General features: G+C 37.7%; 1 protein-coding gene across 3 annotated transcripts; it reads left to right on the top strand.

The window, feature by feature from the left end:
• On the top strand, positions 1 to 27,636 carry CHODL (chondrolectin). Of its 3 annotated transcripts, XM_048957908.1 has the most exons (8): positions 1 to 171; positions 16,186 to 16,498; positions 17,212 to 17,369; positions 20,478 to 20,525; positions 20,897 to 20,980; positions 22,533 to 22,635; positions 25,137 to 25,215; positions 26,871 to 27,636. In XM_048957908.1, exons 1-8 carry the CDS (start codon positions 81 to 83, stop codon positions 26,871 to 26,873), a joined length of 879 nt encoding a protein of 292 aa, XP_048813865.1. In that variant the 5' UTR covers positions 1 to 80; the 3' UTR covers positions 26,874 to 27,636. The 3 variants fall into 3 exon arrangements, with proteins under 3 accessions (XP_048813865.1, XP_048813855.1, XP_048813874.1); XM_048957898.1 differs by lacking the exon at positions 25,137 to 25,215; XM_048957917.1 differs by lacking the exons at positions 20,478 to 20,525; positions 25,137 to 25,215.
• Positions 27,637 to 27,724: the final 88 nt, after the last annotated feature.

Here is a 27,724-nt window from a genome sequence, read left to right on the forward strand (position 1 = left end):
GCGAGCGGGCTGCTTTTCCCCGGCATGTGTGTGGGGCTTGTCCTGCCCTGAGCGGGGCTACTGTACGCGGAGCCTTCGCCATGGGGCTGGGGCTGGGACTGGGACTGGCCGCGGTGCTGGCGGCCGCCGCGCTGTGCGGGAGCGGAGCGCTCGGAGGGCGCGTCCTCAGCGGTAAGTAGCGGGAACAGGGGGAGCAGGCGGGAGTGGGAATCGACGTAGGGGAGAGGTGGGGGCAAAGCACTCAAGAAGTAATCCTGCGGCCAGCGATGCTGTGCTGATGCTCCGGAGCGACCTGGCGCACGTCTAAGTGCATCTGCGGGCGCTCTCACCGCAGCGTCGGAGTTGGCGAACACTCGCCGTCCGGTGGAGGCTGGGCACAGCTCTGATTGCGGGTCCTGGGAGACGGAAAGTTCCGCTGCCAAACTTCTGCGGTAGCCGTAAGGCAGTTCCTGCCACCGCGGTGTTTTCTTGTGCAGACAGAGTTTTTGAGCTGATTGAGTGCCTGCGTAACTCTGGTCCGTTCTGTCTGCGGGACAAGAGAGCACAAGAGAGTTCTGTCTGCGGGACACGTTGCAGTGTCTCTGAACCTTGTGCCTTGAAATGTTTGTGGCCACGCGGGAGTGTTTCTTCTCTTTATAACACAGGTGGGAGGAAGAAGCAAACTATTAAGAACACGGCGCAAGTAGTTTTGTGATGTGTGGGTGCATCCAGAGCTCTCTTAAGAGAGAAAACAGTACTTCAGAAACATGTATCCAAAGCATGAGATTAGGTTAAGTTAAAAGCCTAATGTGGGATCGCATTGTACATTCCCAGCACACAGGTTCATTTGCAGAGAAGCTGCAAAGTGTAATGAAGAAAATGTTTTTAACTGGATTTGTGTCAGATCCTCCAAGCTAAAGCTAACAGGCTCCTGGAGGCATGCTGGGTGCACAACCAAATCCTTATGTCTATCTTGACGCAAAGATTTAGACACCTGATTACACTTGTTAATGAGTAGTGTGTAAGACTCTGTATGTGCAGGTAAAAACGTGTCTTCATAAACCTACTGCAGAACAGTGCAAGTTATTTCTATGAGCTGTCACAGAGACTGCAATGGCAACTTGTCAAGGAAAGTTTGTTGCAGGGCTTTTGGTATTCAACATTAGGTTTCTGATTCCAGACAGTTTTCTTTGTAGCTGCTCATGGAGTACAGTCACCGACCATTCCAGTGATGTCTTGTTTGAAGCAAGCTCATGTGCACAACAGATGTACTGTATGTGTGTATGTGAAACTGTCTTTCAGGAAAAAAATAGCTAAGTAGAAGTGCTGCAAACATTTAGGAAAAGCTTGCCTGCCTAGCATTTAACCAGAAGTATTTAATCCACCTCTGTTATAGCATAAAATTTGTAGTCATTTACAATACAGTAGAGCTTTTAGTTTAACAATTTATGTTAATGCTGTAGTGCATTTTGTTATTGTAAGGAACAGTGAAGATTGCTCATTCATAAGATTGCATTTTGCATTAGCATTCTTGGTGTAAGAGTCCACGTGTGGCTGAGGAAAGCTCATCCCTTTGTCTTCTACCTGGATCTTTGGCACTTAAATGACATACACAGCAAACTGAATAGAAGCCATCTTATAAAAGAGTGCATATAACACAAGTACCACCTGTTCTAGTTGTGTATAAGACTTTAGGTTTTGGACAGAATACAGACTGCAGTATTCAAAGAGTGCAATCAGTCTCATGCCACTCTATTATTCTAGCTAATGCTTGGTTAATTTAATACAGGAGAGGATTTAAAGCCACTTACAGAAGGAACCATTTGTATTCTATTAGATATATTAGCTACATTTGTATTCATTAGGTAAAGAGGACCCATACTATACAGAAACAGTTGAAGATACTCAGTGTGCCTCTATCAGTGTGTCCTGCAATATGTGGGGAGGACTCACTGTTTCTCACATGAACCCCACCCTCTCCTGCCACATGCACACGGGTGTACAATGATTAATATGCACTTTTCAAGAAAGAAGTACTACTGCTGAACTACTGGACAGTGTGTGCTGCCTACCTCTCTCCAGTCTTGCTTGTCTTTTGGACTTAAGCAGGCTTACATTTAAAATTACAAACCTTCATTCTAAACAGACCTGTTTCTGAGAAAAATGTTAACTTATGCTTCAATCCTCATAGTATGTAGGAAATGGAAATATCTCAGTTTTCCAAATATGTTTAAAAAAATAATCCTCATCACTCACATTAAAAAAAAAAAAAAAAAAAACCAAAAAAAAAAAACCAAAAAGTTCATGACCTTAACCTGAGTGCTGGTTGAAGCTTCTGGAAAGATTCCCATTAATTGTGGTAAGTTTGCAGCAGCCTGAGCAACAATTGCAAAAAAATTGCAGCCATTTTGCTCTCAGCATCAAGAGGGCACAGAAGGAAGAGTCTACCTTTTGAAAATGCCACTTCCTTAGCTAAAAGTTTCCTGTTTCTTTTTCAAAGAATGTGCACTTTTTTTTTTTTTTTTTTTTTTTTTTTTTCCCTAGGCAATTGCAAAGTTGATTATTTGCATCAAGACATTCATATTTAGGTGTTATTCTGCCATCTCTAATTTGAAATTTGTTAAGGAGAAGTAGTACAAGTGGTTTGCAGTGTTAATGCAGCTAGAGAGATGCTTTGCGAGGCGTGCTCACAGCCTCTGTGTCAGAGTATTTAGTATTGCCAAAGAATTGATGGTCAGAGAAAAGAATTAAAGCAGCTCTGGAGAAACTGCTGAGTCTGCCTTGCTACCCCATGACCTCATGAGGAATGTGAAGTGATGATAATGCAGTTTGCAAAATGCAATTACTTTAAGTATCTATTGGGCAGGAAAGATGCAAACTAATCTTATTACTAGTCATTTAACAGCCTATATATTAATCATAGACATTATACCTTAATGGCTGCTGTTTGCTGTATGTTTGTATTTCTATGGCTTTTAACATTTTTCTCTTCACTCTGGCAATGTATCAGTGCCAGATTAAGTGATACAGTATTTTGGTATAAAAGTAACTGGCTATATGAAATCCCAAATAAAGTAAAACATTTTTTGGATCACAAAACAACAAGGGTGGCCACTAAACTATAGGCTTGTTTGCTTCACATCTAGGATGTAGATATTTTAATTCGTATAGCTCATAATCACATTTGAGAAAGTCATAAGTATTATGAAGTATTTTCCTGGGTATTGCATTGAATATCCATGAACTGATAAGAAATCCTTTTTCAAAAGGCAAAATTCAATTCAGGTCACTTGGCTTGGCCTACTTGTTACACCTGAGTTTTGTCTTTGTGGCTTTAAGTATTTTTGGCTGATGAAACTTTTTGATGTTCTTAGTAACATGGACTGTTATTTTTAAGCTACACTGGTAGCTCAGAGCTTGAAGAAGTATTATTAAAAAGAACACTGCCATTCTTACCTGGAAAAGGTACATGTGTGATTGCTCTGTAAGGAACACAGAATTGTGAATGCTCAGCATTTGGTTCCATAATAGAAAAGGTTTTAATGAAAATGCATATCTGCGTGGTACAGGATCTTTTTGTTGGGATGGTTTAATCATACTATTTTGGATAATTGCTGTTGCTGAGTCTTTGAGAACTGCAAGGGAAGTTGGGTACTTAATGCCCATAAACTCCTTTATTAATTCTTTCTTTACACATCTATTTTGACCAGTGTCTTCTTGGTGATTAGTCAGTGATCTAGGATCTTAAATGGAAATGAAATGATGATTCCTGGTTACAGATGCATGCTTCTGTTAAATACTTTTTGCTCCTAAGAAGGAAGTTACATAATACGAAATGACCACATCTAGGCCTTGGGCTTCCAGCTCAAGAAAGATGCAGAGCTGTTGGAGAGAGTTCAGAGGAGAGCCACAAAGGTAGTCAGATGGCTGGAGCACCTCTGAAATGAAGAAAAGCTGAGGAAGTTGGGCTTGTTCAGCCTACAGAAGAGGAGGTTCCAGGAACACCTCACTGGCCTAGAGGAAAGATGGGGAGGGAGTCTTTATCATGCAGTGTTGTGATAGGGCAAGGAGTAATAGTTTTAAGCTAAAAGAGGTTGGATTTAGATTAGATATGAGCAATAGATCTTCACTAAGAGAGTGATGAGGTGCTGGAACAGCTTGTCAAGAGAAGTTATTGATGCCCCATATCTGGAGGTTCTCAAACCAGGTTGGATGAGGCCATGGGCAGCCTGAAGTAAACTGCTATGAATGTGCTGAGAGCATAGTTTAGATGACTTGAGATGCATGATGGTGGAGGAGATTTTCCATGGCAGAGTAGATATACAAGAATACTTAGATCAGTTCCAGGAATTGGACTTCTATGTCAGAGTCTAAAATTCTAGCATTTTGTCTCAGGTGAGCATGCCATTTTTCCAGAAATAGTGATTCCCCACTTTAGTATGTTGTTCAAAAACAAATTAAGGCACTGATGCTCATGATTGCCATGCTCCAGCATCCCACTTGATGAACAGGCTTAAGAGAACATACCACAGAGGGAGCTGTGGTACATAGACTGTGGGGCAGGATGGATGTTTTGCCTGTCTTTCACAGCTTTTCTTGCTCCTGGTGAGACAAGGCCAATGTTTTGTACCAGTGCAGCAGCTTGGTGCAAAATAATCTCTTGCCTTCTTGAAGTTGTTTTCTATATCTTGAGTTTATTTCTCTGTAGTTCAGATCTGATTGTGTGAAGGTGAAACTTTGGGTTTATAAGCTGTTTGCAGGAAAACATGCTTTGGTTCATAAGGTGTTCTGTAAATTTACAGCAGTATCTGAGTTTTAAGACTAATTCTCATAATGACTTTCTCTTCTCCAATCACTCATGAATCTGAAAAGGATGTACTCTATTATATATGAAATAAGAAATAACAATGACTTGATAGTCATGGTATTCCCATGTCCATACTAGGGACTCACTAGTCCAAAATGATTGGAGCCTCTTGATGAAGAAGTCCCCATCACTGACAAAAGATAGGACTTTCAACTCCAAGCAGTCTAAAGAAATAATGAATCCTAACTAAAAAGTTAGCATTACTCTAATCAGCATATAAATGTAGCTGCAATATACAGTTAATAATTCTAGGATTGCTTCATAAACAGTGAAGGAAAAAAATATGTATTTAGAGTGTGATTATATCATTTTAACAGTCTTGAAAATACTGCCAACACACCCTAGGAACACTTGTTATTTTCAGTCGTCTACACAGTGAGGTTAGTAAGACAGCTCAGATACTGACAGCTACGTTCTGAATTGGTAAAGACAAATTGCACTGGATGTATCAACAACTTATTTCCTTGTGGTGTTTCATACATGTGATGTGAAATAGCCAGTTATACTTTACCTCCATTTGGCTTTATAATAAGTGATATTTCACTCTAAAAAAACATTTGTTTTTTCCCCTCTTTAGGAAGCTCCTTTCTATCTTTGCCCAAAGTGAACTGTAATCACTAAGTTCTAAGTTCCCACATAGAAAGGTTTTTCCCATGCTTGTGATCAGAAGATGAATGAGCAAGAATTTGTCCATGGCTAACTCTTTTCATTGTGAGACTACTGTAGAAAAGTCAGCACACTATTGCACACATACAGAGATGATTGTAAGGTGATCCACCAAGGAAACTTTAAGTCTATGAAACAAGGAAATGAATATAATTTCACATTCATGTTTAAATTTTATGTACATAAACACAGGTCTCTGTAACAAATATATGAAAATACACTAACAGGAAAAAGAAAAAGAAATTTAGCTGAAAAAGAATAAGAGTGTAGAGATGCTTGCTGTGGATGCTGACTGATGAAGATAATTTCAATGATTTTAATGATTAAAGATTTATGAGCAATTCCTTTCTAGAGACTAAAATAAGAAATGAGCAATGAGCAGAAACTCTCAGAAGTGCTTAAATTTATGCTTGTGATAAATCTGGTTGAAGGAATCTACTGATGTATTTATGGAAATGTCTGCTGATTTGAAGTAAGGGAATCAGTATACTCTGCTCTCCTAGGCAGGCAGACATGAAGCTTGAGCTACTCAGACCCTACAGTTTCTATTGAGTCTATTTCAAAAAATGCTAAAAACAACTTACTAGCTGCCATGTTATGGCTGTCCTAATGTGATCTAGGAAATCTTTTCTGTTTTTTAGCCACACTGAAAACTATAGATGGAGAGACTTAATTTGCCAGTTTTCTTGCAAGACTGATTCTGTCAGTACTTCAGCCTTTTTGTTAAACTGCTGAAATGTCTGAAATAAATGGAGTTTTCTTGGTGTCTTTAGGCTGTGACATGCACACCTCATTGCTCTCTACAACTACCTGAAAGTAGATTGCAGTGAGGAGGGTGTTAAGCCCTTTTTCTCAAATGATCTCTTTTGACAACTGGTTGAATGCCAGGAAATGTCTCAAATTGTGCCAGAGGAGGTTCTGATTGAACACTGGGAAGAATTACTTCATGAAGAAGGTGACTGAGCATTGGCACACATTACCCAAGGAAATCCCCATCCCTGGAGCTGTTTTTATGGACATGGCACTAAGGGACATGAATTAGTGACAGGACTTGGTAGGTCAGATTAATGATTGGACTTGATGGAATCATGAAGTTCTTCTCCAACCTAGATGATTCTATGTAAAAATACATGTTTTGTGCATTTATGAAAGATATCAGAAAAATAAAAATATCAAGCCAAAGCATTGCTAACAGTTTCAGCAGTGTTTTAAATCTTGGCTAAGTAATTTAGATCCTGGAGAAGACTTGTAGATGTGTGGGTCTTTCTAACACCTTGTATTTCCTCTTAGTCTGAACAGGCTCAATCACCAACATATGTGTCATCACTGGTCTCCCTGTGTGAATCTGTGGAAGTTAGTATGGTTGATTAATACTTCTCATGCGTTATATTTTGGCTAGCATTGCAGACTTTTTAACAAGCTTCTTTGTTGAGACGGTTTACATTGTGTCATGTTGAAATGCAAGCCTATTGTTGAATTTATGTGTGTGGATGCTGATGCTCAGTTGGCATTGTCCTCATGCATAGTGGGGCCAAGAAGCTGGTTGCTTGCTGTGATGATATTGCTAAACCTATCAAAGAAAGAAAGGGGGAAAATTAGATCTGATACCAATCTCTTTCTTCTCAATATAGAAAAAGAGAAGTCAAGTTGAAACTGTTAGAGGGTTCACGTGGCAACTACATTGACACTTTGCACACATGATGAATCCCTGAGTGCTGTTGTGCACTGGCTCCTTATACAAGCAAGTGGCTGTCTGCTATGATCAGTTCTGTGATATATACTCGTTCACATGATCAGAAGAAAGAAAAAAGTTATTACAGGAAAAGCTAAATACACAGGTTTTAATTTATGATGTGAAAGTGAATTGATGCCAAGAAGAGAGGGAAGCTTTCAGAGCTTCAGTGATTTGACTGGGGTGAAAAAAAAGTATTCAGGAAATAATTAACAAACATTTTTTTTCAAAACTGACATATCATGCAAACCAGCAACTAATACTACTTGATTGTTCTATAAAAATGGATATTTATTTCCCAGTAGAACACACTTATGTTGTATTGATTCTGTCAACTGCATGTTCCACATGGATAATTATGGATGGCAAAATGTTGATTAGCTTCTAATGAGATTTAGATATCAAACTACTTCTTTATGGCTCTATTAGCAGCATGCCATGTGTGCAGTGCTAAGAAGCTAACTAAGAGAAATAACTGTTATTTTATCTGAAAGAAGTGAATAAGCCTGTTACTGCTTTGGGAAGATGGCAGCCTTTCATGAGGACAAATGTTCCAGTCCTGAGTACATCAGGAACAAGCTAGTGACTGATGCACCACATCCCCAGTTTTGAAAATCCAAGCTGACTTGTCTGCTCTGGGGAGTACAGATTCTTCTAGCACTTTAACCAACACAGTGAAACCATCTTTTGCGGGACAAGAAACCTTTGCTTCCATCTTTCCATGACCTAGAAATGTGCAAATTCTGAGGATAGAACTTCTGACTAAGTGACTTTAATAATTCTCCCCATAATAATCCATTCAGATGAATACCTGTCATCAGTGTTTATATATAGACAATTTAACTTCCTATTTAACTTACCAACTATCTTTCTGCAATGTGCAGGGAGGCTATTGAAAATCATTTAATTTCTTTTTTGTTTGTTTGTTTATTTTTCAGCCAGATAGCTGAAAGTCCAGGCATAAGGGAGAATGGCTGTTACAAGTAATAGCCAAATGAGCTCTGGACAGTGTCACCTTACAAATAGATTTGTACTCTTTTTGGTTGCTCAGTTTTGTAAAAATGTAGGTGTTATGGATCTGAGAGCATTCGTTATTCAGAAATAACCCAGAAAAATCCCTGTCTCCCAAAGCACTTGGCAACTCAACAGCATAAACAGTCAAGGCTGGCATATAGTTGAAAACTCCACTTCTCATGGCAAAATAAGAAAATAAGGAATCCCTGGACTGGACTAGGACAAATATGTCTTATGTTGCTTTGTATACTGTTCAGGTGCATTAAATCTCAGCGTGAACAAACAGTATGATACAGTACTTTTAACCTTCAACTTCCATCTTCCCCATTTTCTTTCTGTGCAGGAGTTGCATTAATTTTAGAGATTGGTGTTTGGCAGGTGTCTGAGTGCCTCTGTCATCAACTTTTCTGATTCATGTGATATGGGATAGTTAGTAGCTGAAGATAGATTACTCGATCTATGTTTGAGAGAGAACAGAAAGCACATATAAAAAGAGGTAAATTCTATTCTCTTTATTGGTTTTGTATGCTAATGCCTGAGAATTTATCACTTATTATGAAAAGTATTGTAAAATTTCTGGCTCATAGACAAGCGTTGCTTAAGAGAGACTGTTCCTCTCAAGAAACTTTGTCTATGTGCTACAACAGTATGATAGGCACACAGACTATCTGCCTGTACAAAAACCCAAAGCACAGCTACTTAATAGACTCACATGACTCCCATATTTTATGTAAGCACTTAAAGAGAACTCAGAAAATTCATAGTGGTGTTTTTTTTTTTCTTTCATATAAATCACTTCAGAGAAACTGTATTATGGCAGCTAGGTTTAAACCTTAATCCATAAAAAAGTTATAAATAAGAAGTTATTCTTCTCTCTGCAGACTTTGATATTAAGAGACTGGGAGAAGAAGTACCAATCAAGGTACAAAAGACGAAGCAAAGAAAATGCTACTACAGAGAGAGCTGATCTTCATAGCAGTATGTAGGACAAATTTGGTAGCAAACTCAATTCCCTAAACTGCTTTGGAGCTTGAGTTGGGCAACATATGTGAGCTGAGTACTGAGTAAACTGGAGAACAGTGTGTCTTCAGCATTACAAACCTTGTGAGAGAAGATAATTTGCTCTTACAATAAACACAGACAGCATAATTATGAAATCTCATCACAGTAACAGTTCTTTAAAAAAACCAAAATGATGACTCTTCAAAAATATAAATTAAATTCAGTAGACTGGATGAACACAAGCATGATGCAGTAAAACATAAAGAACAGTAACATAAAATGTCAAAACATGACCAGCACCTGAGCTTCATTGAAATCTGACTAATGATACAAGGGTTAGTTGACACGATGCCCCATCTTTGAATCAAAATGTGATTAGGAAATTGTAATATCTTTAGACCACATTCTAAAGTGCATTTTTATGGCTTGTTGTGGAATAGCCTGTATCTTGCATTCTGGCTACACAGCTTCCGAAGTCAGTGTGCTCACATAAGTTCCGGACTGAAATCTGTTTTCATAACGCAAGCAGGAAAGTATTATTAAAGCAGTAGAATATTTTAATTAATTTACAGAGACTTCTGTCCCGCTATTATTTTTTTTTTTTATCTCTTTAAGTCTCCATGTCTTTATTACTATACTTTCAGAGGCCTCTGTTAGCCTCATTCTGGTTTTTGGGACTTTGGTTAGTGTTGACTGTTCCACATGTGTTTGCACCGAACGTTCCTCTGTGTTTTCGGCTAAATTCATTATCTTATAAGTCACCATATGAAAACATAATGGACTTTCTAGAGCAGGCTTTGTATGTCCATTTTTTCTCTTTATGCTGTATGCATTTAGCTACTGTTACCACAAACTAGATGAGTGCTAATTGTAGCTGAACTGAGCCTTGGGTTATAGCTTAGTCAACAGTGTTCAAGAGGGAGATGGGATTTACAAGTAGGGAGCTTGTCTTTTATCTGGGATTTCCAAAACTTCAAGCTGAGTCATGTTCATGACACAGGATAAACCTTGTGCCTCTCATGGCCCATATGGATGTAGTTGGCACTTACGGAGGTGGCTCTTTGAGACGGGTACTATCAGTAACCTTTGTTGTCAGTGGCATTGCTATAAATTCTATCATGATAAACCTAAAGGAACCTATTGTTTCTTTCAAATGAGGAACCACTATTAAAACATAGCAGAGATATTCCTGATTGAAGTACCTAGCATTTGTTCGCTACTCCTTTTCTTAAAGGAGATCTCCTTTCTTGCTTTATCTGCAGAAATGTTTTAACTAAGTATCAATATTTGAACTAAAAGCTAGATTTATTTCAATATCGAAGTATTTTATTAGGGAGGTGCTGAGACACCTAAGGATGAAAATGTAACACGACAGTGCTAGATGTTTCTTAGCATAGATATTGTGCCCTTGCTTTCTTCAGCTGCAGGAATGGTGAGATGAAGTGAAAGAAAGGGATTTTAAATCAACTTCTCTGCAGTAGGCAAATAGAATTGCTAAGGCAGAGAGGGCTGAGGGACCAGGGGTAGAGCTATGCTTTATGGCTGGTGTGTGCAGGACAAGGAGAAAATTATAAACTTCTCCAGGTTTGTTTCCTGATGAGAACATCTGGGAGTTCTAACCTTGTAGTTCTGCAGTGCAATAGTGGGAGAACAGTTTTTCTTTCTGTCAGTTCAGTGCAGCACTCTAACCTCAACAGACTTTCTGGTGCTCTGGTGATGATGAAAAGGTAATGTGAGTGTTAATGGCAATAATTCAAGTGCCTGTCTCTATGCCTACTTCTGAGCAAGGTCTGAGGGCAGCTGCTTGGGTGAGGGGAGGTTAGTTAGGAGTTAAGGAGCATACTGATTCCATGAAAAGAAGGATATAGGTATCTATAGGTAGTCGGATAGGGTTGGTTGAAATACCAATTTGAGCATTTGTAAAGGATAGCAGTGAGAATAAATTATTAAATTTTCTTTATTGCATTAGTTAGATCTTTGGTCTCATACTTGAGGGAGGACTAAATACATTTGCATCTTTTTTTTCTTTCTGGATGTGCTGTGATGAAACATTATTTTTCTTCAAGGTTTTTTCAACTAAAGCAGCCTAGGGTAGACTTTACGGAAAGGTTGCAAAGACCATACTTACCTGTGTTTATTCATGTTGAGCGGTATCCAAGCCTGATTAATTCCAACTTGTAAAACTAGTTTCAATTCAGTCGCGATAGGAAAATTGGAATTAAACTTATAAAGTTGAAATAGCCAATGTTGTTTTAGAACTAACAGTAGGGTGTTGACAGCTATAAAGATGTTTGATAAAGATGTTTGAAAAACGCTATAGTTAATGTTTCCATACTTATCTGCTTTACAGTGTGGTCCATTCTCTCATTTTCACTAGTGAATTATTTTTGCTTTGTAGTTCATAAATTAGTAGGGAGACAAAGCTGTAAAAAATATTGCTTTAATGCTTGACATCTCAGCATGCTCTTAAAAGAACACTAAAATGTCAGCTGATTTGCCAGCTATTAACGTACAACTGCAGATTTCCATTAACACATTGAACTAGATCTGCAACAGCAGCTAAAAGTCCCCTTTGAAAGAAGAAAGAAAAAATTCAGAGAGGGTCATTGCCTAAACACAGGAACTAAATTAACTGGAACAAAAGAAAATTCAGAGCTTCTTCCAGAAAGCTTACTACACTGCTATACTTCATTCTTAAAGGATAAGTCTTAAACCCAGATATTTCTTGGTTGCTTGCTGTTTTCTCTATTTTTGTTTTGACACGTATTCTTGCACAAATGATCAGCCTGTAGGGAAGGAACATTTCTTTTGTATAGAGAGTAACAAATGTTAAGAGGCACTGGAGCAGGGCAGTGGTAGTAGCACTGGGCCTCCTGGAGTTCAAAAGTGTTTGAACTCTGCTCTCAGACATGGGCTTGATTTTTTAGGTGGTCCTGTGTGGAGCCGGGAGTTTGACTTGATGATCCTTCAAGGTTTTAATTCACTAACCATTTCAGATAAACACTAAGGGTACAGATTGGTCCTTTGTTTCTGTATTCTGGACCTCCCAAGAAAGCGCCTTACTCAGAGTGCTTAACAGACTTACTGGGCTGCACAAATCAGATACATACCAAGTGCTACAGTAGCACCAATTGCACAGTTCTGCTGCCACTGTGCATCACAAATACCTGTCCTTTTCCTCACTCCATGAAGCCTTATGTGTTTTACTCAGCTTGGTGGGAGTAATGGAGATGTTCACACTAGTCCAGTATTGAAGTTGCATGATCATACAGTGCAGCTTACAGCTTATGGATACAGGCTTTATAGCAGCTCAGAAACATCACATGCCATTTGGTAACTTGAGTCTCCTTGCAACATCTGACTGAGAATGACACATTTAACTGGAAGATCAGCACACTGAAGAAGCTTGGTCAGTTGACCAGCAAAGACTAATTTCTCCTGTTGGAAAGGTCCTTCAATTCAGTAACAGAAGAAAGGGAATGTGCATGAGAATGGAACATGAAAGAGCATTTCAGGCACACGAGAAACAAGAGGAACAGGGTGGCTGGAAGTATGATGGAGGGAAAGGTGGTTATTTTCCCAGGAAAGGAAGAGCTGCAGCAGAGGCATTGACATCTGAAGTGACCAAACTAGTCATCCTGGTGGTCTACTTGAATGAAACCATGATAGAGATATTTTGTTATCTGAATTTGCTCATAACTTACTATTTGTTGTCAAAGAGAAATATATGCACAGAAGGAGAGGAGTTGTAAAAGATTTTTTTCTGAAAGCTGTCTGGGAGGTAAAACGAAGAAGACAATGGACCAAGGAATCTCCATAAATCTGCTTCTACTTCATGAATTAAAGCTTTGAATTCAATCTTCAGTTACAGGGAGAGTCCAATCTCCATTTAAATGATTATTTCTGTCTTACATAATTCAGTGCTAGCCTTTGGATGTTTGTACTCCTATGTACATATGTGTACTCTGGCAGTAAGCCGTAGTCACTCATTCACAGTGATGGGAGTCAGAATTCTCCTTTACTGTGCACTCCATCTTGCCAATGAGACAAAGGTCCTGAGGAAAATAAGAAGGTTTGTGATCACACCAGCAAAATTTGAATTTCATTATATATGAAAGAGTTGAGCTGTTATTTCATATGCAGCTTTCAGTCTTGCATTTCATACTTCTGTACATTCAGACATTGCTTTGTTATTTTGATAATAGGTGTCCTTTTTTTTCTTCTTTTTTCTTTTTTTTCCCAAAGAAGTGCTATAAAGAAACCCCTTATTTTACATGCATCTCTAATGAAGTGTCTTCCCCTTGATTCTTCAGCAGCCTTGCCCAGCTAGACTTTGGCTCTGTGTAGATTCACTGATATCAAGGCTCTTCACTTATTTGAATGAAGGAAAATATCAGTGAAGAAACAAGGACAAACTGTAGAGTTGTCAGGACATTATCAGAGAAAGTCCAAGGAGGTCGACTCTTCCTGGTCGCTGAACCTGATTCATTGCTCAAGTTTGTCCTTACATTAGATTTTTCTTGTTCCTACACTGTTTTGTCAAGATAACAGCTGATAAAAGACAACTCCAGAAATCTGTCTGCTAAGCCTAAGTAAAAGGCTTTTTTTTACTGATAGTGTTTCCTCTAGGTGAACTGTAATAGACTGTCATAAAGAAAAAGGTTTCAGATTTTTTGAGGAAGGTTCACAACAACCACAGAAAACATTAAAAAATTAAGTGTAGTATATAAAAAATAGAAGTTACTTTCAGATTTAGCTAAAAGTCATGAGGTGATCATGTCTTTATGTTCACTTTTTGAACCCTTCCTCTGTCCGCCAAATAAACTTACTGCTTAGTGAGTCTGCTCATTCCACATTTTGTACATGTTGAATAAGCTCTAGAGAATCCCTCTAGTTGAAGATAATTGTGTTTTTCCTTTTCAGGAAAAGGGTGTCTTTCTCTGCCAAAGAACTAGAAGGAAAAAAACATTATTTTGTCATTGCCTTCTGATATTTTTCCACACTTCTAACTAAGAAGAGAAGGGAAACCCTCTGTGAATGCAGTATATCAAGTGCTTTTTGAAAGCATCATGGGGATTATTCAGTATCTTGATAGCACTGAGATGTCTGCAAATGTCTGGAACTTCTCTTGCTGTGTTAAGGGACATTAGCTGCCATCTCCAACATGGCTGCCATCTCCAGCACCTCTGGTTCATGGACTTCTGCCTGACTTGCTGGACTTGTAGAGTCCAGACTGGTGCTTGGGATCTCTGGACTTGGAGGACATGGCTGCCATTTTCCTACTTGCATGTTCATTCAGTATGCAGCAAAACTGAGCATACGTCCCAGAGACATGCAGACAAGGCTGATCATACAAACAGCTGCAGACAAGGTGCTGCCTTCAACAGCATCCACCTGTGGGATCCACTCTTCAGGCTGACGCATGCATGTTTGTGGGTCCCTTGAGTACTGGCAGGTGCCCACTGTCCACCCAGATCCCAGACTCCTTACCTACTTCATGAATCAGCCACTCACAGGCTGAGCTTGAAGCTTGCTGCAACAAGATGGTGGCTATGTTGACAAATAGTGTTTTATAGCTGAGAATTTGCTGTATCAAATAGTGTCATTGTGCTCTTTGTATCTGTTTCCATGCAAGCTACAATAGGAGCCATTACTTGTAGAGCAGTTTACATATACATCTCATGCACACTGAGTTAAGTTACACTCAGCCCTTTAGTAGCTGGCACCTGGGCTGGGTTCTACTGCCCAGCTCCAGCCACTGATGTGGAGCCTGCCCTTGTCTCAAGCTGGTGCCTCCCTAGAACTGATTTTTAGGAATTTTAGCACCTGCTGCTGGTGGTGAGAGAGGCCTAGCTGGGGTGGAAACCCTGCCTGCTTTAGGAGCTGATGCTAAGAGCATCCCTATATTTGCGGTGAAATGTGATGATACACAGATAAACAGTTAAGAAAAAATTTAATAATAAGACAGGATAGACTGCAGTGACTACCTGCAGGGCTCAGTCAGCCGAGTGTACTGACCAAGCCCCATTTTACATGACTGTTTTTTATCCTTTTCCATCTTTTCCTCCCTGTTCCTTCCCATTTATTAACCCTGCACTGTCCATCATTGGTGTATACAGTTCCGCAAACCCCCAACTCCCCCAGGTTTGCATCCTTATCAGTTGCAAAGCCCTGTTTGCATGCATTTTCTTGATTGCCTTCCAGTTGGTGTCAGACAAATGTTTATCTCCTAGTTTTCTCCATGACATTTGCCTGTCAGACTTGTGTCTATATGTTTATTGCTTCCTCTTGCTTTTACTAACTCTTTTTAAAATGAAGAAGTCATTAACTTCTTCGACATTGACCCTTTAAGGAGCATTCTCCTTCTGCACGGACTTAGGGGTTGCATTTAGAGATGCCATAGCAGAGAGTAACTATGAAGTCCTTGTGAAAGCAGCCTCTCAGGGTCACATGGCAGAATAAAGAATGAGTTAGCTTCTTCCTGCCTCTAACACTGAGAAGTTCAAAGTTTTTTTTTTTTTTTTTTTCTTTCTTTCTTTTTTTTTTCTGGTCAAATAGCTTTCCTTAGCAATGAGAAGTGGAGTTGGCCCATTAATTATGAAATACCCTCCAGATCCTAGCTTTAACAGTAGGACTTAACAGTACAGTCATTAAAAGCAGAGAAGCATTTCTAGAAGTAAGTGGGAATCTTTAGTGTCTCAGTATGTTTAATGAGCGTGGGAAGAAAACATAGATTCCAGTGAACTGTACATTATGAGCCATGTTAAATTCAAGCTAAGGTTTTCAGCAGTGCCACATTGTTACTGTGAGTCCTTTCAGGAGGGGGCACAATAAGTGCCTACTCACCTACACCCCTTTATTCATGATATGCTGTATTTTTTTTTTCTTTTTTCACATTTGTCACATATGTACTTCTTTTTTTCAGGTCAAAAGGTGTGCTATGGTGGCTTCAAGCGTTCCTGCTACAAGATAGCTTATTTCCAGGACTTATCTAGACGCGTGGGCTTTCAGGAGGCCCGCCAAGCTTGTGAAATGGATGGCGGGGCTTTACTGAGCTTGGAAAGTGAAGCTGAGCAGCAACTAATAGAAAACATGTTACAGAACCTCACTAAGTCAGGCTCTGGGATTTCTGATGGTGATTTCTGGATTGGACTGTGGAGAAGTGGTGATGGACTGACCACCTCCAGTGCTTGCCCTGACCTCTACCATTGGGCTGATGGAAGTATGTCACCCTTCAGGTAAGTCTCTAAAGCTGCTTATTGAGCAGGTATAATGGAAACAAATGAAGAGTGAAATGTCTGGTTAAAAAAAAAATCATAGAATTGTAAAATCACAGAAGGGGTTGGGTTGGAAGGGACCCACTTGCTGCCCTATGAAGTTAATAGCATAACTCCTTAACTTCTCCAGCCAAGGGAGAGCTGGCAGCCAGGGTTTTGAATTTTAATCTGTGAAGGGATGGCATAGGAGATGGCAGCCTACAATTTTCTTTGCTTCCATTTCAAATAAATTCTGCAAGACTGGCCACCACAAGTCAGGCGGCTAGCCAGCAAATAAATTAATGCAGGTTGCTTAATGCAAACTGTTCTGTTTCTACACTGTCTTTTGAAAAAGCTTTAATTTCATGATTAAGCATAAGGCCAGAAAAACAGCAGCTCACAGGTCTCAGGACAAAGGGGATCTATTAAGAGTCAAATAGGAATGAAAAAGAGTAAAAGAGCAGTGTTATTTCTAACAGAACGTTATTTATACAGAGATGGTTTTGATCAGAACTTTAAGATCCAGAAATTTGCAGTCCAGGTTTTAAATGCCTTTTATAGAGGTGTTGTGGGAAATACTGTTAATCATTGAAGAAGATGAAGTCACTTTTTTTTATTGATATTAACTGTTCTCCTTGATATTCTGATCAATTTTTATTGTCAAAATTTGAAAGTTTTTATTTATTTACTGCTAGAAATTGGTATACAGATGAGCCTTCCTGTGGAAGTGAAGCCTGTGTTGTCATGTATCATCAGCCAACTGCAAACCCTGGTCTGGGAGGGCCGTATCTTTATCAATGGAATGATGATAGATGCAACATGAAGCACAATTTTATCTGCAAGTATGGCCCAGGTAGGTGAAACTAAAGTCATCTCTCACAGATGGGGTGCTTCCTTAGAAAATCTATTGCCTCTTGTTTTGTGGAGGAAGCTGCAAATGTTTTCTGGCCGCACTGTTAGACTTGCCAATGTTACCGATTCCTTTGGAGAGTGAGTGACAGAGCTGGCATTAATTGGAGTTGCAATTTATCAAAGCTAGTGGTGTTTTAAGTAAAACTATCTGTGTTAAAGAATGTTTTTTCAAGATTCACTATCTTTCCTTCTCAGGATTACACTGATTTAATTCATTTACTAGTTTATTCTTCAAAAAATTATTCTAAACGGCCATTTTTTCCTTTCCCTACTTGCTCTCATATAGGATGGTCAAACCATCTCTTGATCCTACCACAAAAATTTAAGCCGTTTTTGCAGTTTCATACCTCTGAAATTCTGTATCAACTTATATATGATAATCACTTCTAACAGTATTGTTTTAATGAAAGAAAGAACAGTAGGAAAAAAAGTTCATCTGCAGATGGTGGCAGAAAAAAACCCAAGTCTTATGCAATGTACTTCAGGCATGATATAGGTTCAGCAGAGGAAATGTGAACTATGAACTAGAATACTGTGCAATCAGTAAAAAGACATGAGAGGTAAACTTTGAAGTTGAACCTGTAACAGGTTTTGCTTTTGATGGTACCTACAGAAAATCAAACCATGTTTTTCAGCAGGATCATGCACATTTCTTCAAATAATATATAGTGTTTTTGCTTTTCAAAAACTAAGCTCCAAGTCAGAATTAATATAAAATCCTACTTTTACCAGCTATTTAACCCACCAAATTCTGTGTAATTTCCTACCTGCTTTTTCTGTATTCATGATCTAGTAATGATCACAGTCATTGATCCAGGCTATTTTCTTCCGCCAGCTTTCATGGATAGACAGTTCTCTCATTGGCTATTGCCATAATGATATTTTTAATGCCAATTAATATTGTAAGTAGATATTAAATACTTGGAAGGCTAGATATATCCACATATTTCACAACTCTACCCTCCAAAATCTGTTACTGCTTCTAAAATTAGTAATGACTATTGTTGTCTTATGGCGATCAGTGATCATCTCAGTCACATGAGCCATTCAAAGAATTGTGACATATAAAGCCTTACCACTTTTACAGCTGATCACAGCTGATTTGAAATAAGAGAATAAAACACGTTTTGTTATTAAAATAACAATACTTTTTGTGTCAGAAAATGCAGGTTGGATTAAAATAGTGCAGTTTTGAGTATATTTCATGACTTTAAAAACTCAGAAATGTAAATGAAATCATCATTCCACAACAGCAAACTACTTACCATTCTAGCTACGGTGTGATAAAGATTTATTAACTTCTATTGCTTTCTCCATTGAAAAAACAATGCTGGGTGTTTGGGGTTAGCAGAAAGCAAAAGGATAAAAGTAACAAAGAAAATGAATTTATATTTCTTTCACCATATAGAAATAGGTTACTCTTGTATAATAAGGAACATTGTATCAATAAGGCAAACAATATATACATAATTATTAAGATTGGCATTGTTATGTAGCTAAATACAGTACTGCAAAATTGTAGCTATTTACCTTCCATGCTGCTGCAATTATGCTCACTAGCAAAACAGACTATTCTCCAGAAATGTATTTTTGTATCACATGAAGAATAGATGTATAAATGCATATAAATGGGTATATAACATTTCCTTCATTACCTAAAGGTAATACCATGGTGTAAGAAAACTACATATGCTACCTAAAACCCATACATAAGACTTATGAAAAACCTTACTTTCCTCTCCAAATAGCTCTAATAACTTCAACTTCAGCTATTTACTGCAACACTGCCAGTTTACTAGTAGTATTACAGTGGCACACAAATATTGAATTTCACTTTATTATGTAAATGTATTGTTTTTCACAACATTATCATCTGTTTAGAATATATGGTGTAGGACAAAATGGAAAGGTTGTAAGTGGCCATGACAAAGTTGTGCCTAATTTTACCAGCAGTAGGTTCAGGGCAGTCCTTCATTAGGCATTCACACTCAAGCATGTTCAAGTCATACATTCATTTTTTAACCATGCTGTTGCAGTGTTTGGTTTGCTTTTAAATGATATTGATCATTCGGTGATCTTGAATTTCATTATAGGTTGATAATAGCAACTGCATTTTTTCCCGTCCGTCTCCTGTATGTTTGATTATGCTATCACATTAAAAACTCATCTTCTTGTCTACTATCTAGAGTGATCAATTCAATTTTCAGTGGTGTTTTGATATCTTTCTTTACTTATGGCCAAATATGACCTTTTGCTCTAGTAGGTGTTAATGCCCCTTTGATTTCTCTCAGCATTTTGTGATAATGAGGACACTTGGAACTGCAGGCTAGTAGCACTGTTATATAGACATATTGACATAACATTAATTATTTTATTCCATCAATCATGCAGATTCCACTCCTATGCTCATTCTTTTGATATGAGATTATTATTTCCGTAATCTTCATAAAATTTTAGCTATAATGGTCACTATAAGTAAACTTGCAAACCTCCGCAGTGCAGCTCAAAGCCATGAATTGCTCCTCTGGTTTCTTACACATTACAAGGAATGTGATACTATCATTTGCCTTTTGGTAATTTCACTTCCCTATGTGTAACATTAGAATTCACTACCTATTACTGTTTTTTTAAGTCTGAAATTCTTTAATTATTATATTTTAAAAATGAATAGATTTAAGTATTAATCAAGAACACTTCCTCTTATATTGCCTTACTATCATCTATGTAAACGAAACTTTGGATATGTTAAGAGTCTTATTCAGCACAAGAATTAAAAGATTCAGTAATTTTGTAATAATTTAGTAGATGCCATCAAGAATTGAAACTAGAATGAACTGTAACCCTTTTCTCAGGAGAGGAAAATGTATGAAGTAGAAGAAAATTTACTCTAGTTTGCAAATAATCATTGGTAATGCTGCTGAAAAATTAAGCAACTATTGTTTTGGAGGATAAATCTATTTCTGTGATGCTGCATGCAAAATAATGAAAGTATCTGTTTTATTACGCACATTCTTTCTTCAACGATTGATTTCAAATATTGATTTAACAGACAATGTCTTAGAAAAAGAATTAGGAGACAGAGCAGAGCCAGATTACGGTAAGAAATTTTGAAACATTTAATTGAATTGCAATAATAAATGTGTAATGATAAGAATAACTTACAGGAACCTGCAAAATTACTTAAGTTTATCAGGTATAGGCTAGTACTGGAACATATGAAAGATATATCTTGGAGACTAATAGTGAATATGGCTATCATTCATATACTTCTGGTCATAATTCCTGTTCCAGATGAAATCCCAATTTTGCAACAAAATCCTATTTACAGATTTACTTCTGTCAGTTTAATCCAGAAAAAGTTCTTTTTTCTAATAGAAATTAAAATGTAATTGTGGTTAAATTTTTAAGTAGTGTAACAGCTCTATTTTGTGCATGTTGATTTCCTAACAGATCTGATATTCTTTTTAGGTATTTTTCCAACGGTGCCAGCAGGAAATCCATATGACACAAACAAACCAGAAGATCAATATCATGTTATAGCTACTGAAACAGGTAATAAGAATGTAATGGTATACTAAAAACATTTAACAGTAGACTCATTTAAATTATTAATAATTTCCATTATTGTCAGTGAGAAGGACAATCTATTGCCTCAGGAGATGCTCTGAAGAATACTTTGAATAACAGCTCAAGAGTTCTACTTTGTCCTGTTTGTAGCTCTGGAAATAAAATATTTCCATGTATCCCCAAATTTTGATCCAAACCTGCAGTTCAGCAGCCATTAAAATCTGCAGTGATGCTGTGACCCCAGTGATCTCTATGAAGATACAAGATTTCACTAGCTTTCATCCAGCTGTGGAGGATCTCCATCTAGAGCTATGATAGCGTTGGTTCTTTGTCTCCTATTCTCTTCTCCTACAAGTAACACAAGGTACATATCTGTTATACCTTATACCCAGGGATCACAAAGAAGGCACTAAGGAATCTTTCCTAACAGATAGGGCACAGAGTTCTCACTTATCTGTTGAATAAGTCCTGTGTCATGCATCTCCCAAGAACCTCATGTTTTAAGGAATGCTAAATGCTGAGTGGGAGCTTGCTGTAATGCTCTTGGATGCTCACTTAGCAAATTATGTCTTGAACAGAGTCCTGCTGTTCTTGAAGGGTTGTAGCATGGCCTTAATTCAAGGAACTGCATGTCTCCAGGGTGCAACTCAGGTTCTCACACGATATAGCATGGTATTATGGAAAGTTGGCACTCCCTTTCTGCACTTACTGGCTGGATTTGAGCCAGTTTCCTAACTGACTGTTTGCACCTCCAGGGGAATGGACATACTGATGAACTCTATTTTGAAAATGATACGAGTATTTTCTACAAACTGTACAAAGACTAATACAAATAAAGAAACCTAGCCTGAACATTCATATTTATTCTTGCACATACAAATATTTTCAAAAGAGCACAATGGATAAGAAAGTCTCCATAGTATGTACCTTAGGTGTATACTGTTATAAAACATTGGCATATAGTTACTGAGAAACATACACTTCCTGGAATCTGTAAGCCCCATGTTCTATTCTAGGCAGATAACAGAGTAATTTTGCTTTTGCAAAATTTGCTCGGGGATCTGCAGGGAAGCACTTTTAGCTTTTATCTGTCTTCATGTTAGCTGAGGACATTTTATGTATGTCTTTCAAGGGGAATTGGGAGAAAGAGCAGGGGTTGTTTCTTTAGTAGTCATGTACATCTGGAATCCAATATATAGAAGTAACTAACTCAAAAGTTTATATGTACTGCAGAAATAATAGACTAGAAATGTACTCTTTTAAATACTTGAATTTTCAATCACGTTTGGAAATCTTGTACCGACATACAATGGAAAAGTCAAAATTTAAAACCTTAAGGTATGTTTTACATTTCAGTGGGGAAACTATTTTATTATTGATTTTATTGACTCACCTTTTCCTAGCTTTTCCTATAGAAGGAATACATAAATATTCTGTGTAAGATAATGTATTTTTGATAGTTTATTCCAGACTTTTACTCACATGGTCAAGAGTATTTCAACATGAGAGGCATTAATGAGAACTTTTTGTCTTGTAGGTATAATTCCAAATCTAATTTATGTCGTAATACCCACTATACCACTACTACTGTTAATACTGGTGGCTTTTGGGACTTGCTGTTTCCAGATGCTTCATAAAAGGTAAAATACACTAATTGAAACTGGTCTAACAATGCAGAATTCATGTTTCCATTGGCAAGCTATTCATACTGAAGGACTGCTTACACCTCCAAGTATGCAAATAAGCATCTTATCATCTATTAAAATCCAAGTAGTTTACAGCTGCTAGAGCTGAACATTCACCTTCAGGCTTTTCCAGAATAAGCTGAAAGAATTCCAGGTCTCTCTAAGTATATTGCCCCTATGACTTCACTTGTTTTGAAGAAGATATCTTTGCTGACCATTTGATCTGCTGAGTCCCTGGCAGCAGTTTTACTTCACATTTTCCATCACAATTTACCTCCTATGTAGTTTCTGGGCTTTAGGGAGTAATAGTGGGACCGTCTCTGATACAGGGCAGACTCAAGGACTCACCTCATTTTCTGACCAAAATGTTAGTTTGTTCTGAGAGGGACCAGGAGCTGCTTCAGTGCACATCCCATAAGATCAAGATGAAACATTGGTGCGGGCAGATTGAAAACAAACAAACAAAAAACTTGTTTTGAGCCACATGTCATTGCTACTCCTTTGTACATCATTTATCTGTCAAAGATGATAAAATGAAGGGATATGCATTGATAGAGATGGGGTCAAACAGCTGTTTCATTATGTAAATAGGAAATATTTCAGCCAATGGAAAAGGATATGTTTTGATTTACACTTTAAATACTTTTTGACATTTCTTCTTTCTCAAAAATATGGTATGCCAAGATATGAAAATATGTGAGTAATTTTTTTCTCAGCTAATCTTTCTGAAACTTTCAAGGACTTTTTTCATTCTGCATTATTTTCACAAAGTGTTAATGTACTCTAGAGAATTTAAACTGAAGTATTTCAGACAGAACAAGGGGAAATGGTTTTAAACTGGAAGAGGGTAGATTTGGAGTGGGTAGACAGACTAGATATCAGGAAGAAATTTTTTATTATGAAGGTGGTATGGTGCTGCAACAAGTTGCCCAGAGAGTTTATGAATCTCCCTCCATGGAAGCTTTCAAGGCCAGGATGGATGGGGCTTTTAGCAACCTCGTCTAAAGGAAGGTGTCCTTGGCTATAGCAGGGGGGTTGGAACTAGATGATCTTAAGGGTCCCTTTCAACCCAAACCATTCTATGATTCTACTTTTTAATGGATAAAAATTATTTTGGTAAAGTAACAGGAAGAACAATGAACAGATTCACAGGCTCTGTTATCTCTCTTGAAGTGCAGCAACATGGACAAATTTGACATCATAGTTGTAAGAAATTAGAAATAAAAACAAAAAAATCCTCCTTACTTTTTCTTTCTTTCTTTCTTTCTCCTTCTCATTTAGTACTTCCTACAAATACATCATTTCAAATGAGAAAACACTCCAAATGTAAAAGTCTGCTTGAATCTGTATTCATGTACACCAATGATCACAGTGATCCTTATTAATAAATATGTCTTCTCGAGAGAAGTGAACATATAGAAAAAGTACTACAAGCTCTGCAATATAAAATAGATTATTACTAAAAATAAAATAGATAGCAACTCAAAGGAAAAAAGAGAACTTTGTGCGTAACAGTAGGAATTACACAGACAATTTAAATCTGGAACATGTTATATAGTGGACCTGAATTGCTTGCTAAGTGTAATGATAAACATGCTCACATCTTTTCCAGCAGCAATTTCTCACTTTAAGATTAAAAAAAAGAAAAAAAAGGGGTTTAGAAGCTGAAGCTCTCAAATAATCCTAAGAGGACAATGAGAGATTTGTGGCCCACTGATATCAATAAATTGTAGTGTTGACTTCGGTGGGCTTTAATCAGGCCTTTGATGCTATAGAAGTTCATCCAGGAGTAATAAATTTGAACTTTCAAGAATTAAAAATCACATGACAAAGAAATAGGAAATCCAGCTTGAAAAATAAACAAATGTTTTTTTCCAAATGGGTTTGCACCAAAGTTTTTAAGGACAATAAAATCTTTTTTTCTTTTTTTTTCATTAAAGCACATCTAAATCAGAAGCAAATATTTTAGTATCACCAAAAAATGAAGCAATTTAATTTGTATCAGTTGAAACAAGTCTTTAAAAAAAAAAGTGTCTATTTTCTTTTTTTTCCCCCACAAATGACTTACCTTGCAAATCATTTTGGTTCATCAAAAATACACAGTTCTTGGGCAAAAGAAAATAAAAGAAAAAGTCAACCACTTAAACTAATCAGTTGGACAGTGTGGAGTTATAGGAAAGGGACGCTATCCTGCTGGGGAAGGAGGGATCCCCAACTTTCCAAATGAACTTGACTTCTCATTCTTTTTTAGGCTTCCACAACATGGTGACCTTTCCTCTGAAAGCCACAATCCATGGCCAACCAGGACATGCCTAGCTTGAAAGGTCATGACTAATTTTGCCTGGTGTTGGGCTCTTAAAGGGTAGTAATAAAGGCAAAGCAAAACATCTTCCCTGTAGCCAGCAGAAATGATCAGCTTGTTCATGCTTAGATACTCTCCCTTTCATTTCTTCCAGGGAAGCAAGGAGAAACTGCTTCAAAGACCCATCTCCATTATCATCTGAATGCCTTGCAGAAAGTTTAAATTCCAACCTGGTATATTTCTCAATTTCTACAATTGCATTTGATGATCAAAACAGCAATGTGCTATTTATTGCACCTTCTGTACTAAAACCTGTTTCTTGAAATAGATGCATAGCTTTTGAAAAACAATTTAGGTTAACTAAAGATTAGCTTGTATCTGGCCCAAGGTATTTAGAAATTCTTCCTGCTGTGTGGCAAAGATGCTGTTCAAAGCATTTCATCAGAAATTTACAAAATATGCTTGATTTTGCTCTATTAATCTGGAAATCAGTAGTGAATCAATTTCTTAAAGAAGAACTTAAAGTACTTGATTCATTGCAGTTGCTTTGTTTATAGCATTGTGGCCTGATCTAAAGTCCACTGAAATTATAGGAGGCTTTTCAATTACTCCAATGGGATCAGGTAAATAATGCATTACTTGTAGAGCATCAGAGGTAAGTCTGGAGGGACTGAAAACTACTATCCCATTCAGCTCCCTGAAAGTGTGTTTTAAATCATTCCAGACTTGCTTACATTTACACACCAGTAATAACTGAGTAAAACTGAATGTATAGTACTGTTGGGATCTTGACTCTCAGGCTTCCAACATACAGAATTACATGGTGCCACAAAGGCCACTTTCCCTTTCACTAAATCAGACAGTGTATCAGTATGAAATATTCTGGCCAGAGACTAAAATATTTTGATCACAATGCAGCTGCAGTGGCTCATGCCATTCCTGTTCTTTTCAGTAGACTGCAGTTACTTGACATCTAAATGAGGAATGATGGTGCATTGTGGCAGTCATACCTGAGAAGATGCTAGCCATGTGGAAAAACTGCCTTCAACCTGCAGGGTACCTCAGGGTTCCCTGTAAGTATTAGTGTGACTGGTTTTGCAGTGTTCCAGAGCAAGTGCTTTCAGATCAGTTTTATACTTTTACTGAAAAATCCTACAAAACCAAGCTCACAAAAACTGTCAATGGCACTGAATGAAAACTAGGCCTCAGGAAGCTTTCTACTGGACATTCATTCTAGGAGTCTGATTCATATCCCATTGCTTCATTAGATGTTAGCTCAAGCCCCGAAGGGAAGAGGCTTTCTGGCTAAGCTGGCACCTGTTAATGTGTCATGAGCACAGGTGTGCAGCGTCCATATGCACATGGTCAGGTTTGTGGTAGCCCTTTTGGTTGGGTGGGCTGGACCTTGAGCACACGGACGTAGGCTTGGAGACATGTATGCTCCTGTCCCTTGTGTATCCTATTCAAGGGAATTGCTCTGGTGAAACTGTGTCCACACATTCACTCACATCTGTTCATAGAGCATAGTCATCTTCTGAGAGGTTTTAGTCTGTGGCCAGAGATAGGAAAGGCTATGCTGTATGAGTAAGTGTGAAAGGATGTGAACTGAAAAATGAAAAATAAATACTGTCCAAGTCAAGTCACTGCATGGAAGGAGCTCTCCTAAACAGGGTGGTCCTGTAACACTGGTAACAGTTGCTTACCTTGACCCACCACTGTGGCACTAAGTTTGGTCCAGCATGGGCATGGCTCTTGTGCGGAGGGGACATCTATGCCAACAAAGACAGCCTTCAAATAGGGGCTGAAATATCCGGGTCTGATCACAAATCTGAATCAGAACTGTAAAGGTATGTGTACACTGAGAATAGTTTATATTTTTATTTTTCAGTAAAGGAAGAACAAAAACGAGTCCGAACCAGTCCACACTTTGGATTTCAAAGACCCCTAGGAAGGACAGTAGCATGGAGGTATAATGATTTACTGACTGAAAGCAAAGCAAAAATAACATTTTGCAGTCGGGCTGTATTATAATGTCGTCTGAGAACATTAGCTTGGAATGGCTTGAAAATGCAAAGGATCTACAAGAATGAACTGTAAGCTCCCCCTTGAGGCAAATGTTCAGATCATTTTTATATAATGTTTGATTATTAATTCAGTAACAAAATATGCCATGCTAAATAAAGGGTATGTGTTTATTTTGCTAAGAGATGTAAGTCAGCTAGTTGTGAGTAATGAATTGAAAACGCATTTGAAATTTTTATGAGGACATATCTACAATGTATATCAATTTTAAGATAGATTGTTTGTAGTTAAACAAAACCTTCTTGTTTTCTTTAATCTCCTATGCATTGTAACCTAGTTGATGTACTGTACATGAAACTGACAATTTTGCAGTGTAACAATTATTTATCTTTGCATAAATGTTTGATACAAAATATTTGTTTAGTATTTATTTGCACACTTATGACAGTTTTTGATCCTCAGGCACAAATTACTTTTGTATACATAAATTATGCTTGCTGGCAGATACTTCTGCCATATTGCAACATTCATCAGCTATGACAAAATTCAAGGATTCAAAAGTGGTTTAATCTTATAGTGAATCCACTTTATCAGGGAGTGACCACCATATCTTCTTGATGTATTGGTCCAAGGTCAACATAAATCACTTCGCAAATGATAAAACAATAATGAAGTACCTTTGAATACAGTTCTTTTTACACTGGTTAAGCAAAATATTTT

The sequence above is a fragment of the Lagopus muta genome, chromosome 1 (assembly GCF_023343835.1).
Source record: "Lagopus muta isolate bLagMut1 chromosome 1, bLagMut1 primary, whole genome shotgun sequence".
NCBI lineage: Eukaryota > Metazoa > Chordata > Aves > Galliformes > Phasianidae > Lagopus > Lagopus muta.